At 31.6% G+C, this 21226-nt stretch overlaps 2 protein-coding genes across 2 annotated transcripts; one reads left to right on the forward strand and one right to left on the reverse strand.

Moving 5' to 3' along the window:
- Positions 1-132: 132 nt before the first annotated feature.
- LOC114192392 (autophagy-related protein 18a-like) lies at positions 133-2960 on the reverse strand. Its single transcript, XM_028082099.1, has 4 exons — positions 2057-2960; positions 1258-1465; positions 833-959; positions 133-449 (listed from the first exon to the last, which is right to left on the reverse strand). The coding sequence occupies exons 1-4, from the start codon at positions 2777-2779 to the stop codon at positions 359-361; spliced, it is 1149 nt and encodes a 382-aa protein (XP_027937900.1). The 5' UTR covers positions 2780-2960; the 3' UTR covers positions 133-358.
- A 6490-nt stretch (positions 2961-9450) lies between these two features.
- On the forward strand, positions 9451-17236 carry LOC114189695 (DEAD-box ATP-dependent RNA helicase 16). Its single transcript, XM_028078339.1, has 15 exons — positions 9451-9760; positions 9844-10002; positions 10092-10181; positions 10316-10444; positions 10730-10830; positions 11461-11575; positions 12311-12442; positions 14331-14396; positions 14594-14773; positions 14974-15069; positions 15241-15378; positions 16170-16252; positions 16354-16391; positions 16516-16724; positions 16949-17236. The coding sequence occupies exons 1-15, from the start codon at positions 9587-9589 to the stop codon at positions 17039-17041; spliced, it is 1803 nt and encodes a 600-aa protein (XP_027934140.1). The 5' UTR covers positions 9451-9586; the 3' UTR covers positions 17042-17236.
- The last annotated feature ends 3990 nt before the right edge of the window (positions 17237-21226 follow it).

The raw sequence follows: 21226 nt of genomic DNA on the forward strand, positions 1-21226 counted from the left end.
GGGTCCTTTGTTCCTCATTTACATTTACCGAAAGCTTCAAAAGAAACGGTGTTCAAAGACCAAACATATCCGACCGAATTCAACAGAACCAAACAAATGTAAACATTAGAAGATAAGCAGCTTCAAGGGCTGTAGTGAATCTGGAGCGAATGCTGCTGACAATTCATTCTAATTTGTAATGAGGTGTTAAATAGTTCATATATACAAGCACCCAACAGAGTGAATTGGACAACATTAGTGGATTTAGCAGTACTCATATTTACAGTTTAAAAGTTTCAAACAACGAGGTGAACAGAAAATCCAAATAGTATTGAAAGCAAGATCCACTGAAGTATATACATGATGCATCCATACTCAACTAGAATGTGTCTTCTGCCTTTAGGAAATTATAATATTCAAGTTGGGTCATCTCTCCACCGCTCGCAGAGTCAAACTGACATCGGTAGAAGCTGCATCAACAATTTCAATAAAATTTGGAGTTACAATTTCCATTCACAGGAAAAATACCAACCCAGAAAACAAGGAACTAGTGCTCATTTTGGATACAACGTTATATGTTTTTAAGACTATCATAAGCATAAAACGTTATATGAAGCCACCAACATTGGTCAATTTTTAGCAAAACAGTGCACAGGTATACACATAAATAAAAGTTTAATGCAGTGATGATGTGAAGTAGGCTCTAGAGGCTAGTCCTAAAATCATTATTTCACCATACTCAATGTTTAATATCTCTTAAGCAACACTCCTACCCCATTTCGAAAAACAGAACACAAAAAGGCAGAGCATGACAAACTTAAGAGAGCACAAATATGATGCACTACTGACATACCTGCCATCCATGCCTAGTATTACAATTGTATTCTTTTGATGGCCAAATGCAACAATATACTGCAAACCTTCTTGCAAGCGAAATTGAGCCACGGACCACTCCGAGCTAAAATACTTAGGTAGCACACCTGTAAAAACAGACAAAATTATATAATCACAAGCAACAAATTTCACCACAAAATTATTAATTTCAAGACTCTTCTTGGTAATGTTGTGATCAAGGTTCTAAAATACAGTCTAAAGCCTCAATTGCAGTTGCATCAGCTGCATTTGTAAGCAACATCAAGGATTATGAGAAAACTGCAGCTGCAATTGCAATTGTATTGCAAGACAGCAACTATTGTTGTTCTGGTTCTTTCACAATCACAAACCATGACACTAAATTTCCAAAAAACATCATTCACAAAAAACTCATGGCGCACAAACCTTTAATAAACGAAAGAGATGAAACAGCTGTAGGGTTAGCAGGATTAGCCTCCGAAGTACTGTTCGATCTGTCATGCCCCATCAGTCCAGAATCAACCTTCAGGTTGAAAACATGAACGGTCCCCTTGTCACTTGAAACAGCCAGCCACTGCGCAGTAGGAGAGAATGCAAGGCTGTATATCTCTGCTCGGTCTGCACCCCTCCTTACCTGAAAATAATCACCCACAGATTCCCATTCAAACCTCCAAATCAAATCACTTTGATCTCACCACTAACATCTCAAAACATTAAATGCAATTTATTTCTCAGTTACTAAGCACATATTTAGCTCCGATTATGCTAGCCGTATCAGATTTATTTGAGCAAATCACAGACACCCCCGTGATTTCTTAGAATTCCACTCAACCCCCTGTTCTTTTAATCCTACAGAAACCCTCTTAGTTACTTGAAACACATTACCCCGACACCCTTTATTGTATATTGAGTGCAAACTAAAGAAACCGAAATGGCGCCAATGTAATTTATTCAATTTTTATTTAGTATTTATTCATGTTGTATTGGGAAGATTTATAGGAGGATTACACAAAGGAAAAGGCTTGAATGCAATTCCTTACTGCTTTTCCCATCAAATTTTTAGTTTCATTAACTTATATAACCCATGTTGATCTTTGATGCAAAATTGAAAAGCTTTACGATATAAATTACCAAAAGTAAAACTCTAATTCTATTACCAATACTAACAACACCTGAGATTTATCCTTGAACAAAAGAGAGAAAGAGGAAATGACATTGAATTCACCTCTTGGAGCAATGAACCATCGAGGGTATTGAAGAGCCTAATGAGGGTGCCCTTGGAGCTGGCGGTGGCGAGCAACCTGCCATCATGCGTGAGAGAAAAACACGCAATTCGGGAATCGTGCGCCATGATGAACTTGGTCCTCTTGGAGGCGTAGTGCTCAACCCTAACCTGCCCCTTCTGCAACCCGGGGCAGACTAGAACCATGGTGGCCGAAACGTGGGAGAGGTCGCAAAGGCCCTTAGGGTTAGCGATGGTCTCAATTTGGTGCAGCACCTTGAGATCGGAGAAGTTGTACACAAAGATCTTGTGCGCCAGGACCACCACGATGCGGTCGCGCCGGAGACGGACGCCCTTCACCTCAGAGCGGAAGGATAGCTCGCCGATGCAGCGGGACTGGTGGTCGTCCCAGATCATAACCTTGTTAGGGGGGTAACGTGGGTCGGCGCCGCCGCCGACGAAGGCGAGTATGTTGCAGCGGAAGAGCATGTGGACGAGGCCAACGCCGCCGCCGGGGCCGAAATCGCGGCGGAAGATCTCCCGGAAAGGGTCGCAGTTGTAGATGCGGAAACCGCGGTCAGTGGCCGCGGCGAAGCATCCGGAATCCTGGTTGAAGGAAAGGTGGAGGAGCGTGGCGGCATGGGAGTCGGGGGTTTGGGCGGCAGTGGCGGCGGATTCGGAGGCTGGCTCCTCGGAATCGAGGGCTTGCGGTGGTGTGTGGGACATTATTGGGAATGGAATCGATTCGATTATGGTAGAAATTGAAGTGTTTTTTGATTCTGAAGGAAGGTTTTGGTTTTGTGTGGAGTTGAAAATTGGAGGAAGGTGAGGTAGGTCCAAGAGAAGGGAAGTTGTATTGTATTTTGTCGTGTTGTGTTGTGTTGGATTGTCTTCCTGTTTTGCAAGGGATGTCTTTGTGTAAACATGGATTTTCACAATCTTAACTACTTTTTTTTTCTTTCTCCTTCTAAGACAAATATTAAAAACTAATATTTATTTTAACCTTTGAACATACCTAATTTCACCCAAAGAAAACACGAGAACTCAACAACCTCTGACGTGTATCTGCTATAATACATGCATTCTCTATCCCCTCCAGATTTTTAACTTACATTAATTACATTAATAAACACACCACCTTTTCAAAATAAAATATTAAGATAATATTTTTCTTCTGATATAAATTGATTAATTACGAATGTAATAAATTAATTTGAAATTTTGGAGACGTATATTGTAATAAAATAGCAGTGGTTCTGAAATTACATCTGCATGAACCTATTTGTAACTTAGAACAAACGTCAAAGTTGTAAAGTTAAATTACTTTTCCATAAATTTTAAATTTGATTAACAATAACAAACTAAATTAAAATGATTATGCCTTCTTTAAGTTTATGAGAGCAAATAATGTTTGTTTTCCAATTTTTTTAAATACGTACACGTTTTGTTTATTTTGGAGACTGAAATGATTTTTTTTTCTAATTTACAGAATTAAAACTATATTCATTCTATGCTTTAAGAACTAAAAGAAGTAAAACTTTTTCTTACTGAGTTTTTAGTTCTACCAATCAAATATCTTAATAGGGGCATGATAATTATATGTATTTCTCTTGGGTAAATCATGTTTTTAGTTTATTATTTTTTATCAATTTCACATGTTGGTCGCTAAATGGATTACTATATCTTCAAATGTTGCTAATTTAAGATTTTTTTTTAAGCTGTAAAATGTTATAATTTTTTTTTCTTCTTTAAGATATTAGTGTTGTTGATTCATTTTAATTTTTTTGATAATACAGCTACACGTTCTTAGAATTTAATGAAATAATAAAATGACAAACATCAAATTATGTTGATAAGATTACAAGAATAAAATTAGATGACAAAATTCGTAATTGAAACTAAGCGAGAAGATGTGTGATTAAAATTACATTTTTGTTACAGAATTTTTAGGATTTGAACACTGTTCATCAGTCCTGTATTTTTTTCTTTTATAATTTTTAAGAGGGGTATTTTAAAATTTAAGAAACATATCATATGTATTGTAATTTATAACTTATAGTTACGTTTGTATACATAGAATAATTGTTTGTATACATCTACTATTTGGATTATAGAAAAACAAATCCAAATAAAAATAGTGTCGGATCAAACACAACATTAATTTATGGTCTCTTATTTATCTACTGTAGTTTAAGAAAAAGTAAACAAATTTAAGAGTTTATTTTTTCTAGTTATTAATACTTTCTTAATTTCATCTTACTATTCATAAAGATATTATTTGATATATTTTTTTTAATATTCATTGCGATTCACGTTAATTTGTTAGAAGATACTAAAATTAATTATTAAATATATTTATCGTTTCTAAATAGTTATAAAAATTATATTTTATTCACAAATATAAAATATTTACTCTTCACATTTTATAAAAATAATGTAAAACCATTTATAAAAACGTTCATATTAAAGTATAATATAACTTAAATTAAAAATAAATATTTACCTAACACCGTTAAGACAAAATATTTTAAGGTTAAATGTGTTTTTAGTTCCTTAACTTTTAGTGAATTTTGGAATTAGTTCATTTCAAAACTTTGAACCAATTTAGTGCTTCATCTTTCAAAATACGTGAATTTAGTCATTTTAATCAAATTTTGGTAGGTTTATTTGACATTTCAAGCGCATTTTATAATAATATTTGACTTAACATTAAAGCGAAAATGTGTCAAACAGTATAAACAACTTAAATACAATCCTGAAATGCGTACGAAACATAAAATAAATATACAGAAATTTGATTAAAAAGACTAAATTCATGTATTTCGAAAAATGAATGACTAAATTGGTCCAAAATTTCAAAATAAACTAATTTCAAAATTTACTAAAAGTTAAGGGACAAAAACATATTTAACAACATTTTATAATCTAATTTAACGGTAAACATACATTTTTATAATAATTTTAATATTAAAAACATATTTAACTAAAGGAAATACAATTATCACCTTTTTTTATATATTTTTTTTACTTATCTATCTTTTACTCCTCAATTCTCTTCTTGACACCTTTTTCTCACCATCCAACTTCAACTCACTTGACTTCATTACCACCAACACGTGGAGAAGAGGAAAATTGCTAGATGGGTCCTACCATATTAATGATAAAAATAATAACTAACTAAGTAAAAATTCATATATTTTTTTGGAAGATGCATCTAATTAATTTGCAAATGTATTATTCTATTCTATTACTCCTATAATTAGTTTTTATTGAAGAAACATCATGTACGTACGTATATATTCTTCTATTCTATTATATTGACTACATCTTTTTTTTTCACACATCTATATGGAATCCTATATGGTATTTAAAATTTTGAAATTTTTATATTTTGTGTCAATGAAATTGGATTTTCTTCTACCTCGAAATTCTTTTTACATTCTTTCCTTTATTTGTTTCCACTTTTTTTGTTCTCGCACTAGTTGTTGTTGTTGGGTTGATTTTGTACACTCTATTGATGCAGTTTTTCCGACCCCTGTCTGTAAGATATTTCAAATCCTAATTTATTTTCATTTCATAAGCTTTGTGGTTACTATTGGTTTTGAAAAAAAAGAAAACACAAATTTTATAGATTTTTGTCTGTGAGGATTTCTTTTTTTAAATGCTCATTGTTAGGGTTTGATGGGATTTGGATTTTCTATTACTTTTGTGTGAAGGCAATGAAATAAGTTGCAAATATGTTGTGTTTGGGACAAAGCTTACACTACACCTGAATGGCAACTAAGTTTTTCTTAAATGGTAACATGAGGTAACTTTGCAATAAAATAGGGTATGGGAAGATGTTGAATTCTCAATTAAAAAATTAAAAAATGGTTGAAATAAGCTCTTGTGCCGTTGCGTTCCATAATGTTTCTATGTACTTGATTTAAATCAATGATATCCAACAAATAAAAAAAAAGTTAATCTTCCAAATTAAAGAAGGTAATCTCTCAAATTTAAAAGATAAAATAAATTTTAAAAAAGTATTTTAATTTCTTAAATTTAATGTTTAGCATTTAAAAGCATAATTTTTTGGACTTAATTATTATTTTCCATTTGAATTCCATTTGTAGGATAAAGATATTTGCATTCCTGTAATAAGGAAAGTAAAAGACAACACAAAGGTAAGGGAAATTTTTGCATATGGATGGAATAAATTTTTACAAATAACATGATTAATCTCTTTAAACAAATATAAGCTTGAAAAGTATTTAAAGAAAACACTTGATATAAAACTTTGAATATTTTTTATTGACGAAAAGTTAATTCATGTAAATTTTCAATCTTTTCGTACATAGGACGACAATTATTAGATGCATGTTTTTACTACAATAATATCCAAGTTTGTGTTTAGCACAAGAAGAAAAATATTTGATCCATATCATCCCTAATATCATGATTCTACTTTTTTATATATATTTTTTCCATTTCATTCATAATTCCATATACAAACAAACAATTTCTTAATTAATCATAAAAAATAAAAAATGACAAAGTTATAATACATTAAAACTTTAATCCTAAATCGCACGAGACTATACAACATTATACAGTCTCATAATTTGTATGATTAATCCTTTATAACCTCCTACAAAGACCTAGTTAGTAAGACCATTGACAAAGATAAGATAATTCGTTCTATTTATAATATTATACATGAAATTCTATCTTAATGTCACAAAACTACTATACTTGAAATGAAATCTTCTATAAATCAACACGAAAAACAATCTAATAATTAAATCTAGTAATATATACATGTTAAAGGTCGTAGAAATTTGTACATATATACATGTTAAATCTACTAAGATATACATCTTGAAAAGTCACCTCGATCCATGTCAGATCTTTAATGAAACTTGTTGTATTTCATGATAAGTCTTTATCGGATTGGAATCAAAATGATCATTTTGAGATCGGTTATTCCCGGGATGGTATATCATTACATCATCCTTTCTTTTTTTAAGGATATCTTTTAAAATATTAATAAGTTAGAAAATAATAACTACCTTAATAAATATTAACTCTAAATGTTGGTTTATAATATTTAACGAATATAGGTTACAATAATAACAAAATATCACAAAATCTTCACATTCTTGTCCAGGCCCACACCAATCTTTGTAGTGATCGGTTTAGTACCTATCTTGGTGTTGGTCGACTTCAGAATGATATTGAATTCCTTTTTCGATCTTTTGTATTTTCTCTTTTCATAACTCGACCCTTAGGAGACCTTCTTTCATGGGTGGTTGTGAGATTTTTGTTAGAATCGAGCGCTTACCATTAGGTCAAAAGCTATAATCATTAATCAAAACACAACTCTTTTTATTTACAAGTTACAAGTTACAAGTGTAATAGCCCAAACGTCACAATTCGATTGTGACCTAGGCCACTTGGTCTTTGTCATGGGACAATTGATACTACTTGCAATCATCTCTCCCTCAACAATTGTCTTACTAGAAATCTCACTCTTAGGTGCAATACCAATTGTTTGGTATTTCGAGGAAGGATTACTAGGGAGATACAACACCAATGAGACAAGGGATTGACTCCACTTTTAACCCAAAAATCTTAAGACAATGAGTTTATGTGTCTTCATCCTTATACGATGCCAAACTTTCTCATTTTTACTTAATGTATAATTTAGATTCACTTGGATTCCCCAACACTTTCTTAATAGCTCGGTCTTATGGAAACATGCTTTCCTTATTGATTGTATGCTTTCTTTTGAAATTAGTCCTTATAAACTTATTTTCCTAATTCATTGTATGCTTCTTTTTTTTATATAGCTCGGTCTTTAGGAGACACACTTCTTGTCAATTGTACATGCTTTTGGCCTAAACATTTTTTCAAACTGATTGTGTGAGAAACGAATGATATATTTGGGACAATACATATTATATATTATATTCTAAAATATTCCACTAAATATTATTTTAACTATCTTATATCAAGTAAAATATTTCATTATCATTTATCATCTATACCTATATATAATTATTTTTAATAAAAAAAAGTATAGTTCAATAAATTTTGCTAAAATAAAAAGACACAAAAATAGTACTATGTATTTCCACTAGTAGTCTAATAAAATAAATCTTTTAAATTATAACTAACTACCCAAATTATCTTTTACTTCAAATATCTATTTAATTTTGTTAATTTTTTTTAATTATTATAATTTCCAAGGAATTCCAATATTTTTTTGAGATTTTCAAAGAGCCAATTACACAATTTCAAATTTTAACAATATGCATGTCTATGCAATCACATAATCTTAATAGACTATTTTTATTTTTTATATTTTCATTTTTATTATAATGTTTAGAGATTAATAAAAGAAACAAATTATTCATCTCCTATGTATCTTTTCCTTATTATTTTCTATGGTTATGACACTATTAGAAATTCTCACATTACATAGGATTTTTCTTACAAACTTTTTAAAAAAATTTATAAAAAAATACTTTTTTCTACCATTTTTTTTTTGTAAAAATTTTAATTGGCAAGTAACTCCTTCGTGGGTAATTATTTCCTACAAAATTATAAAATTTGCTAGTATTTCCTACAAAATTTGTTGCGAAAAGTGTTTTATACAAAATATTTTGCAAAAAAATTGGTAGCAATTTCTTGCAAAATCCTTTTCACAACAAAATTTGTATGTATTTTCTACGAAAAAATTTTCAAAACAAAATTGACAAAAAATATGAGTTTTTGTAATAGTGTGAATCATTAATAAAATCTAACATAATAATATTATTAACGAAAAGGTACTATTTAAATATTTTGAAATATTTAGTTTGTTAAATCCCTTGGTAAATATAATCTCAAACCAACTATTAAAAAAATAGAAAAAAATAAAAATATAATTTTATAATTTTTTTTAAACAAGTCAAGAAGGATTTAATTTCTAAACAATATAATCAAGCCGGGCCGAATCAAAACACACAAGAAAAAAAGGAAAAAACTAACTATGGATTAAGACAATTTCTTTCTCTACCTCTATACTTTCAACCTACAATCTTATAAATTATTTTATTTTAGATTTTATAATTTAAAATATAAATTTTGTATTCTAAAATATATAATCTTAAATATACTTTTTATATTTTAAAATATACAATTTACAATATAATTTTTTATCTAAGAATATATAACTTAAAATACAATTTTCATTTTTACATCTTAAAATATAAAAAATTATATTCTGAATCATACAGGTCTGAAATATAAAAATCTGAGTTGTATGAAGAAATGACCATAAATTAAACACATGTGAAGCGGCCCAATAAATTGGGCCCGATAACTCATGGCACCACCCATGGGCATTACGCATGTTTGAATGCTTTCAAGCGTGTGTTCTGAAGACCTAAACAAAAGGCAGTTGCAGGTGTTCAAAACTCAAACCACCGGCTTTCAAATTTTGGCCTCCGCCACAGCATCGATACCTGAACAATTGTTACGACTCAAACTTCTGACTTTCGCCGACTCGTGATGGCGGAAACCAAGTTGAAAGAAACAGTTCAGGAAGAAGAAGAAAAAGAAGAAGAAGCAGATAACCAAAGCTTCGAAGAACTCGGCGTGGACGCTCGTCTCCTTCGCGCCTTACAAAAGAAAGGGATAGAGAAACCAACTCCAATTCAAGGCGTCGCGATTCCACTCATTCTGGTTACCCTTCTTTCGAGCTTCACCTTTCGCAATTCACCGTTCAACTTCACTTGAACCTAAACTTGTTCACTCTCTCTTTCCAGGAAGGTAAGGACGTGGTTGCACGCGCCAAAACAGGTTCAGGAAAGACCTTAGCGTATCTTCTCCCGTTGCTTCAGAAACTGTTTACCGTTAGTGCTGATCGGAAGAAGCTTGCGCCCAATGCTATTGTTCTTGTCCCTACTCGCGAACTGTGTCAACAGGTGTGTTAATTTGTTTCGATTTCTGTTATACTTTTTTTTTTTCTAATAGTAACTTAATTTCGTGTTGTTTCTTTCTTTCCCTATCTCAGGTGTATGCGGAAGTGTTGTCGCTGGTTGAGTTATGCAGAGTTAAACTGAAAGTTGTGCAGCTGAATAGCAACATGCTTGCTAATGACTTGGTTGGTTATGTCTTCTAAAATATCGTTCCTTTCGTTTAGGAAGGAAGTTAATTTCTTCATCTGCTACACTTCTTATGTCTACAATTTGTTTTAGAATGTGCTTTGCTGTAATTGTCTCTGAATTGGGTTTGTAGCGGGCAGCATTGGCCGGACCTCCTGATATTTTGATCTCCACTCCTGCTTGCGTAGCGAAGTGTTTGTCCGGTGGCATACTTAAGGCGGCATCCATTAACGAATCCCTTGAAACTCTTGTTCTTGATGAGGTGAAACCAGATGCAGTGTATTGTTTGTTTAGAATCTTTGCTTATCGGCTATTGTCTATTTCTGAAACAAATACCAGTTTGTTTTAAGTTTTACATTCACGGAGCATTTGCGACTGTGTTAATGATACACTTGCTATCCAACATATTATTGTTGGGCTTGCTGGTTTTCATTGATTTCCTGTTTTCACGCTTTGGTTAATGGAGTTATTAACATTTCAAGTAGCTGATGAACGATCTTTGCTTAGTATTTTGTGACCCAATTAATGTTCAAAATAATGTTTTCAGGCAGATCTTCTTCTATCATATGGGTATGAGAATGATATAAAAGCTTTTACACCTCATGTTCCCAGAAGTTGCCAGTGTCTTCTTATGTCTGCAACATCAAGGTGTGTTATTTATGGTGTTTCTTCCACTAATGATATTTTTCATGTTTCCTGTCATTTTTAAATCCCTCTCTTTATATGTATATGTGCGTATATAAGGTGTAATTAGTAATTAGTTCTCACTAAAGAGTTTCACTCACTTTTACCCTATCAATAGCTTTACACAAAATGTGATTTTCATTAACCTGGTCATTGAGTTATATCATTATATTAGTTCACACTAATATGAGTTACACTTAGTTTAACACCAACAATAGCTTTTCATAAACTATTTTAAATTGTTTTGTCCATTGGATTATTACATTTTAGTATCTACATTATTTTTCAAATTTTGTAAAGTTTGCTCAACAATGAGTTCTTTATTCAATAGTGTGAGTTTAGCTTGCATGAGTGCGAACAGCTTCATTTTTGTCCCCTACGTAAGCATTTGCTTGCTTGTTGTATCTTCGTCATATGAAACTGAAAACAAACATGGTAATTTTTCTAGTACATTTGTAGATTATATATTATGTTAGCTATAGGCTAAATGAAATATTATTTCTATGAAATTTTAATGGTAAAGTGTTTTCCTATTCACCATTTGTTTAATATCTCATCTAGTGCATTTATTTGTTTCTAATGTACTGTCTGCAGTGCGGATGTTGACAAACTAAAGAAGCTGATTCTACACAACCCATCTGTTTTGACTTTGAGTGAAATGGGAAATAATAAGGATGAGATCATTCCTAAAAATGTTCAGCAGTTTTGGGTAATGTATTTCTACCTGTCTTTTTTATAATTGTGAACTTAATTGCAGTTACGTTAATTATTTGTTGTATCTTCGTAAATATTGCATAATTTCTTTCTATAGAGAACAAGGAAATCTGGTAGGAGTAGGTCAAAGAAAGTTAGTACTAAATCTTTCAAAGCAAGGATTTCTAAAAAACACTAATGAGTTTTAAAGGCCTTTTGCAGATTGTATCTCTTAATATGTTGAGGAATTTGATTATTGAGCTTTAGTTTTCTACTGATGTTGCATTGGTTTACTTTTTTCCATCTATGTAGTTGCTTAGCTTTTTTATAATAGGTATTTTTGCCTGTGTGCAATGTACTTTTATTATGGGTTTGGTGTTGTCTCCCATGTTTTTCTGTTTATTTATTTATTTATTTTTTAATAAAATCTTCATGTTATGACAGTAATGCGTAGCATGAGCCCTTATTTGGAAGGGGGGTTTACCATTTTTCTCTGTTTGGGATCTTTCTTCATTTATATTAGAAGGAAATGAACCATTCTAGCAAGGAAAAATTTGATTTGGAGTGAGAAGGATTTTAAGACTTTAAAACTAAAAAAGTCGTTTGATTCAGCTAGAGCATGTTTGGAAGCATGAACTTGCACAATAGAATTTTTAGGTTTTTTTTTTAATCTTTATTTATGGCTGTATCTTTCCGGTTTTTCTATGGAACTGATCAAGTTTTAACTTTTTTTATTAACTATTTGTGTCAGATCTCATGTTCTGCCAGTGATAAGTTACTTTACATCCTTGCTGTATTGAAGTTGGGATTGGTCCAAAAGAAAGTTCTGATATTCACTAATACCATAGACATGAGTTTCAGATTGAAACTATTCTTGGAAAAGGTATGCGTTTGATATATAACTATTCATAAACAATCATTGGTTCGTGTTCAACTTTAGTTACTTGTTAATATGTATGACATTTCGTGTGGACTGGTGCATTTTCATCACTTCAAGCCCATAGGACTCTTGCCTAAAGTTTTGTGGTAGAAGTAAAACCATTCATGATCCTTCATTTAATAGCTTATGCTTTTGCTTTTTGGATAATTTCTTGATTGAGTGCGTATTTTTTATGAACTCTATCAAAACTCTAATATAAACCTATCAAAATATGAGAAAACTCCTGGGAAAACCTGCCAACCCCAGGAACAATCTACTTGGCAATACGAGAGAATATAAGGAAAAGGAGAAAGGAATGTGAGTCAAGGAGTCTTATTAAGAGTTTAGTAAACAAAGTAGTCAGAAAGTATAAACAAACGTTATTTGAGTGTTGAAGTGGAAATATGAATTTATGGTAACAAAATGGAGAAAGAGATATCAGATACAAGATATAAAGCCAATGCCAATGCTTCTTTAGAATTTATTCAAAAATATAAATATAACTCAACTAGGATTTGCAGTTTTCTATGAAACTCATTGTTAATAATTACACCAGTAAATGAGGAAACAATACCAACCCATTGTGTCAAATATCATGGTTATCACTCATTAGGGCCCAGATCTTATTTGATATCTAAATAGGCCACATTTCTTTGTTGTGGCAAATGGTATACCATGATGTATACTACGGGAACTAGTCTCGTAAACTGTGTTATCTCTTCATTATGACAAACAATATAAATAGGACAAACCACATTTAGCTCTCAGCCTTCATTTCTCAATTTTTACAGCAAATAATGACCTGTTACCGCACCCATAACGAAAACGCAATCAAATATACCATGAGAAGTAAAATTACACCAATCTGTCAGGACTATATTCTATCTCAAGTCTTTCATCATTCAAATCAATACTTGTTTAAATTGTACATGAAGTCACCACCCACCACTACTGTTCTGAAATATAAAATCTCGTAGTATAAGAGGAAATTAAATGATAGAATTATTAAAATATGGAAATCAGCATAAAAGATAATAAACACTTTTTATGCAAATTATTAGCTTGGAACACTCATTAAAGTTGTCACCAAGTAGTTTAGCTACTATAAAGGACTAGTTTGATCTCTATCAATGCATTTAGGAGGAGCTACTGGAGTAATTTCCTCTGAATCTGAGCATCAACAAATTAATTTCAAGATTTCAGAAATCTATTCCAAAACCCATAATAATGGGTAATATAGATTTACCAAACCTCCAATTTACAGGCCTGGAGTTTTAAAGGAACCAATATAAAGCCTAGGATTTAACTTTCTACTTGTCAAAACCACAACCGCAACCCAGTCATGCCATAAAACAAAAATCCCAAAACAAATGAGTTGTAGGTTTACCTCAAAGAATTCCATACGGGTAAGTTCCTTAGAATGGTATTTCTCCTTTAAAGTTTCAACTAAAAACAACAATTCTAAACCTTTACTTCTCGTGAATGCAAAGGATTCGAGGCTAGAATGTAAGAAAAATTGATGAAAGAATATGCAAATGCAAAGTTGATTGCTTCCTCTCTTTCTCCTCCCTCTTTTTCTGTACTTTTGTTTTAGTATATAGTTACCCAAGTTAAACATGTGAATTATTTCTATTTTGTTTGTGTCAATTTTCATACGGTATCAATTCATCGGATAATGGTTATTTAATAAATACTTATGCGCTTTGAATCCCCCCTGCCCAATACATCTTTCCAAAATGTTTGGATTATGTTTTGAATCAGCGATGGGTTTGAAACATCTATACTTGCAGTGTGATTATTTTATTGTCATTATTCCTCACTCTCTCACATTTGTCCTTTTTTTTCCTTGTAGTTTGGGATCAGATCTGCTGTTTTAAATCCTGAGTTGCCTCAGAATTCCCGTCTCCATATTCTGGAGGTAGGCAATGCCATTCAATTCTTTCTTTTATTTGGGCAATAGCTGCTAAGAGCTTTCTACTTAACCTGGTGCTACATTTTCCTGCCAACAAAACTTGAGGAGTTTATGTTTTCTTGAAAAGTTGTTTTTATTATCAATTCATTATGATTTATGGATCCCCATTTTCTCACACAATGTGACAAACTTGTTCTTATCAGGAATTCAATGCGGGCCTATTTGATTATCTAATTGCAACAGATCTTAGTCAGTCAAAGGAAAAGGATGAAGTGCCTAAGGAAAGTAATGCCATATCGCGGAAGTCTAGAAAACGTGCTAAAGCAAAATTAGATTCTGAATTCGGAGTTGTAAGGGGAATTGACTTTAAAAATGTATTCACGGTATGCAAGTTCTCTCTGTATGTATCTCTCTGGTCTGATGTTGACATGTTTGAAATTGTTCTGCATATCCTATTGTTCGTAACCGGTGTGTACTATGTTACTTAGTAAATTGCATCTTCTAATTTACATCCTTGTTTCTTAGGGAGGAAGCCCTGTTCACTAAAATCAATTAGTTAATGCTTTCTCTTCTTGATGAAAAGGTTATAAACTTTGAAATGCCTCAAAATGTTGAGGGATATGTACATCGAATTGGACGTACAGGAAGAGCATATAATTCTGGTACTTCTGTCTCTCTGGTGAGTTCCTAGGACAAAACAAATCCACTTTTTTTCTTAATGCCTACATTATAAATGTATTCTTGGTTTCATTTCTCTCTCTCTTGTACATTGGGTATTCCATGGAGATCCTAAATGGCACCAATCTGCATATTAGTGTGTCGTTTAGATATTTCTTTTTTTTCATCTCAGGTTTCTCCGGATGAGATGGATACTTTAGAAAAAATAAGATCATTTGTTGGGGATGACGAAAACAAAGGCACAAGTTCTATTGCCGAGTTTCCCCTTCTCACCAAGAACGCTGTTGAATCGTTACGGTATAGGGCAGAGGTGATTTATTATTTCCTTTACTCTTGACTAGCAGAAACAAAGTAGCGCATGTGTACCTGTACTTCCATCCTGTTATCTTATTTTGTAGAGTTAAAATTTTTAAAGTTTATATTAATTTTAGTTTTATATTATTAATAGGCATGCATTGGTGAGTGATTTGCTTGTGTTGTGGGTAACAGCTAAAATGAATATTCATACATGCGTGAGGGAGTGATTTGTTTGTGGGTAGCAGTTGAAATATTTAATTTTGTTTTTGAATAAAAGTTTATCCCAGACTGTTTTATAGATTACTGAAAGTTAACAAATATAATTTGATTGGAGACAATTTTGTTGGTAGTGGGAGCTTTCATCTGAGAAGAAGCAAACAGTCTGGGATAATTTTTGAAAAAAGAACTGTGTACACAAAACTGGGTATTTGTCATTATTCATTGTTGAAGATGAAAAACTAAAATGGATTCTATTGATCCATCAAACCTAAGAGAGCTTTTTTGTTTGACTACTAGTATCTTTTCCTTCTGTATTAGGTTGTTAACTTGAAATTCCGCTTGATAAAAAAATGATCTTATGTGTCAATATTTTAATTGCTTTTTACTACCCTTACGTCAAGCATGGACCTGCATGTTGTACATACACTTGTATGTTTTTCTTTTGAATGGATAGCGTATAGAATATATCTTGCTTTGCCTTCTCTTTTTACCTGATTTTAAGTGGATATGCATATGCTATGCATGAGTATATCTGGTCTAACCAGCTGCTTTTGCAACTAATGGGATGTTGACTTTCTCTTGCAGGATGTTGCCAAGAGTGTAACCAGAATTGCAGTCCGAGAATCACGAGCGCAGGATTTGAGGAATGAAATTTTGAACTCTGAAAAGTGAGTACTTGGTATATCATTTGGTGTATTATTGAAAACAACTATGATCTTAAGTTTTTTTCCATTCTAATTTATTGCTGCATTCCTGTGTTTCTTTGAAGGTTGAAAGCCCATTTTGAGACTAATCCAAAAGACCTAGGTAATTGGTTGATATTATGGTTAAATATGTCATTGACACATTTATTGTGCTTGCTGATTGGATAAGGCTTTCTTGCCGTTAATATTAAAGTTGAATTTAAAATATCAAAATCATATTTGAGCAGATCTACTGAAGCACGACAAAGTTTTGAGCAAGAATGCTCCGCCTCCGCACCTGCGTGATGTGCCTGACTACCTATTAGACAAACAAACGAAAGAGGCAAGGGAAATGGTCAAACTTGCGAGGGATGCAATGGGAAATAATAATCGCCGCAAAGGATCCAAGAGAAAATTAAGAAAAGATGGAGACCCTCTGAAGGCTATCTCCGCTTTGGTATGATCAACCTTTTATCATCAATTTTACCTTACTTTTATGCCATTTCTGAATCTTTAACTGTGAAGGCTAAGAGAAGAGGGGCATTTGGAGAGGAGGGAAACAAAGATGTTGTGAATGCATATAAAATATGAATACAATGTTGTTACTGAATAGTGTCTTTAGTTGTTACTTTCTTTTAGATTGTTCTGTATTATGACTTTTATACATTTTTGTCATGTCAGGCATCAAAAAGACCGCACAAAGTTAGGAAGACTGGTGGAAGCGATGGCAACAATAGCAGTGATAGACATAAACGCAAAAACAAGGGCTTATGATTGATTTACCCTTTTCCCACAAAGCCTTATAACAGGCTCAATTTTGTTGTAATTTAGTTCCAAATATCCTAAATCAAAAATAGTGAAAGTATTAGAATTGTTATTCCCTTCATACCGTGTAGGATCTAAAGCTAGTATTTCTTGTTACAAAATCAAGTTTTGCTTATTGATATCATAATTTCGCATTCGTTCATATCTCTGGCGTGCATGTGGCAGTGGAAGCTCATATTGGAACCCTAGAATGTCTTTTCCTTTCCATTCCAAAAACGTCGCTGGAGCTTGTGGCCAATTCAGTTTTAATTTTAACACGGCAAAATGTTTTAGTGGTCATTCTCTATTTTGGTCCTAGTATTGTGTTTTCTAGTTTTCTTAAATGAACATAGTATTTTTAGTCAGTTATTCTTTTACAAAATAGACTCTTAGGTTTTCAATATTTCTTTTTTAGTAATTTTAGTTCATGAACAAATGTTACCAATTTTAGCGTCTTAACTTTTATTTATCATTGGTTTTAATTCTTTGGTTCATGTACGGTAGTTAAATAAGATGTTGGAATGACCTTCTGTTACTAACAAAATAAATAAACTACATATATTCAAACACGTGGTTTTAAATTAAATTAACTATTCTAACATTATATTTATTAGATAAATTTTAGTAAATAAAATATCACATATTATAATAAAATAGGTTACTTGACATAAATGATAAGAGAATTAGAATTGTGGATAAGCTAGTAAAAATAATTTTGATATATAGATATATGCAAATAGATTTTGAGTACCTATAAAACATTTTGAATACTCTATGTCCTATGAGTCTGATTGATTCATTAGTCCTATGAGTCTGATTGATTCATTAGGATATCGATGTAGTTTTACTTGAATCCTTATTTCATTACACACACTACAACACCATCATAAGGTGCCCCCAAGAAAGTCATGGAATTACGTCAAGCTCATACTATATACATATTAAGTACATCACATAAAACTTATATATGGTATCCTTCTTTATGCTTAAGAGTAAATCACTCCATCATGAAAGCAAGTCATTAAAACAATTTTGAAATAGAGAGTATCTCGAGTTCTTGCTTAAGCTAACTCATCTCGTTTAGGCGAGATTACTCTCGCTCAGGCGAAAGGTCCTCGCTCAGGCGACAACTTGAGACAGAGAATAGGGACAAATTTTTGCTATTTTCGTTTAGACGAAAGCTTCTCGTTTGGGCAAAAAATCCCTCACTCATGCGAGAACAGCAGATCCCTACCTGCGCTCACACATGCAAAACCACAAACCAGAGCATAAACAAACATGCAACCAACTCCATTCCATACAATCATCAGTCCAATATATCTCAACACTCAACCTTAAGCAAAACTAGAAAAAAAACATCACTTTAAAAGTTTTTGAGATTAGCTTCCCTTAGCTTAACTGAGAGCTAAACTTGAGGAGGAGAAGACACTAACAGAATGAGCACCATAGCTTCAGGATCAAACTAGAGGGCTGAAAATACCAACACAAGAACGAAAATAAGATTCTAAGGAAGAACCCATGAGAGAACCAATGCAATAGAGTTGGAAAAGGAGAAAAAAACAGAAGTTTGTGCTCAACTTACATGAAAGAAGGAACATTCTGCTAGTTCGAAGGAGAGTTTCACAACTTTCCTAGCTCAGCTCTGTTTCAGATAAGGGAGAAAGAAAAATGAGTTGTTTTGGCTTCCAAAGACAAAATAGAAGGCTAAAAAATCTCCTATAAGGAAACTAATGGCTGACCTTGGCTTTTTCCAACTGCGCCCAAAAGTTTAGAAAAAGAAAGTGGGCTTTACGGCTATCACATAATGAAGAATAAATTTTACTCATTGTCATTTAACAACTTCAAAACTTTCACAATCATTCCACTTCAAATTTGACTTATGTCTCAAAACAATAATGCAATGATTACTGATTCGCACTTTCAAATAAATTAGTCAAACAAACTTTACACTAATATATTGATTTAATATAACAATTATCTTTCATTCGCAAATTTAAGCTATGACTATAAAACATTCATCCAACCCTTTTAAGGTCTAACAAAATACAATTTAAACACCAAATTACTCGATAGAGTCCCATCATTATAAATTTGGTTTTTACAATTTACGAAGGATTCAAAATAAAAGAGGTTTCATAAATATTATAACATCTTCATTTCAAAATATATAATTTTATTTTCCGAAACTTTCACATATTTTTAAAAGCAAACAATGCAATCCTTAAGTTTGCACATTCAAGAATTTTAATTTAATTCACAAGCAAATTATCATTTATAAACCAAATTATAAAACTAAAAAAATCTAATTTTCTTTACCTTGACTTTTCTTACATTACGAAGAACTAAAACTTTAAATAAGATTATGTTACAAAATTTTGAGGCTTTGTTTATTTTTAAAGATAGATTTGAGAAAGCATGAAATGAATAAATATATTTGAAAAAATAAAGTTCGAGTTATTTACTTTAAAAGTCTATTTGTATCAAGCGATGGTAATGTTAACGCATGTGTGGAAGGAAGGATGAGCAATTTAGTTGAATGTTTATTTTCATGGATGTGAAAGCATTTGGAGTAACCGATTTGCATAAAGAAGGTTTTATTCATCCACGTCCGATGCAAAAATATAGGTTGATTTGCTGTACACTTACATGTAAAATACAAAAATAGTGACTTTATTTTGAGATGAAGCTCTACAAAAGTGTGAGCTTACCAAGATTCATGCATGCATAAAATTCGTTGCACAAACAGTACAAATGTAAAATACAAAAATAATGACTTTATTTTGAAATGAAGCTCTACAAAAGTGTGAGCTTACCAAGATTCCTACATGCATAAAATTGGTTGCACAAACAGTACAAATTCTTCTGCGTCTCCGTGCTTATTTGACAAATGATGGTAGTTGGTTGTATTAGAAGGCATCATTGTGAATGTTGAGAACATTTATTTCTCTTCTAATATTTAAGGGAGTTGTTGAAGTGAGTAGAGGAGAAGGAGAAAGAGGTGTTGTTCGACAGGGGAAGACGTGGTCATCTTCTTCAGGCTGCAACTACAAGGTTGTTCTGGTGAGAAATCTTGCATTTTATTCATTCCTTGGATGCAGTTTTTGATGAGTTTCAGTGGCTGCTTGTGCAGTGGTGTGTGCTGAAGTGGTCTTGGTGAGGGATGGTCCTGTTTGTAGTTTGGTGAGGTGGTGGTTTGGAGCTATAAAAGCTTTTCTTTGTTGGTCTTCGTCAGGTTTTTCTTTGTCAGTGTTAATATAATTTTGTTAATTCAAAGTGGTATGTTAATTGGTAATTATAAATATCTTAATGTAGTCAATTAAGTTGCATGCAATATATTTATTTCTTTTAATTTAGTTTGTTAATCAGTGAGACATAATGATTTGTTAGTTAGATATACATTGATGATTTAAATATGTTTATTCGTTCGTATTAAATTGTGATTTACCGAGTCTTAAAAATTTTAAAAAAATTCAATGGTGTTTGACAAGATTCTTATTTGTCGTTTTATTTTTCTAAAATTATTCTAAAAACTAATAAAAACATATCATAATTGTAATTGTATGCATTTTAGTGTATTTAATTGTAATCGTATTATTTAGTTGTAATTTTAAAAAATCATAATTTCCTATTAATTTTCTGACATGTATATTGTATTTTATTAAAAATATATTCAAAGGTTTTAGAACCTGCAATTTTAATTACCTGAAGTTAGAAATTAACTTCATTTAATTTATGTCTAAAAGATACAATAATCATAACATAGTTAAAGATGCAAATTATTTATTTTCATACATATTTTGTAATTTATAAGAATTAATTTTTGTTTTTTTATGATCAATTATGTTAATTATTATGATTAATTATTAGAAATTTAATTTAATATAATTTTTACAAACTTTAAATAACCCAAGAAGAACTGAAGTTAAAAGTTTTGTACTTATATAAATTTATTATATATATATATATATAGAATATGAATTAGTTTATTTATAATTTTAACTAAATTTTATTTTGCTGTAACAATTTATATCGGGTATATATATATATATATATATATATATATATATATATGGGTTGTGAATAGTGGTAATCATGGAATTTTAAATGAACTGAAGGAAAGTATTTTCTTGGAGATGCAAGATTTATGTTAAATCG

This window comes from Vigna unguiculata, chromosome 7 (genome assembly GCF_004118075.2).
Source record: "Vigna unguiculata cultivar IT97K-499-35 chromosome 7, ASM411807v1, whole genome shotgun sequence".
NCBI classification, from domain to species: domain Eukaryota; kingdom Viridiplantae; phylum Streptophyta; class Magnoliopsida; order Fabales; family Fabaceae; genus Vigna; species Vigna unguiculata.

Bases quoted from the DNA above. Each gene is read 5' to 3' on its own strand.
- LOC114192392 (XM_028082099.1), bottom strand. From the start codon at position 2,779: ATGTCCCACACACCACCGCAAGCCCTCGATTCCGAGGAGCCAGCCTCC. The intron at 960-1,257 runs GTTTGTGCGCCA...CTGTTTTTACAG, and splicing joins ATCTCTTTCGTTTATTAAAG to GTGTGCTACCTAAGTATTTT. The intron at 450-832 runs GTATGTCAGTAG...TTGTTGATGCAG, and splicing joins ATACTAGGCATGGATGGCAG to CTTCTACCGATGTCAGTTTG.
- LOC114189695 (XM_028078339.1), top strand. From the start codon at position 9,587: ATGGCGGAAACCAAGTTGAAAGAAACAGTTCAGGAAGAAGAAGAAAAA. The intron at 15,070-15,240 runs GTGAGTTCCTAG...TTTTCATCTCAG, and splicing joins CTGGTACTTCTGTCTCTCTG to GTTTCTCCGGATGAGATGGA. The intron at 16,253-16,353 runs GTGAGTACTTGG...GTTTCTTTGAAG, and splicing joins GAAATTTTGAACTCTGAAAA to GTTGAAAGCCCATTTTGAGA.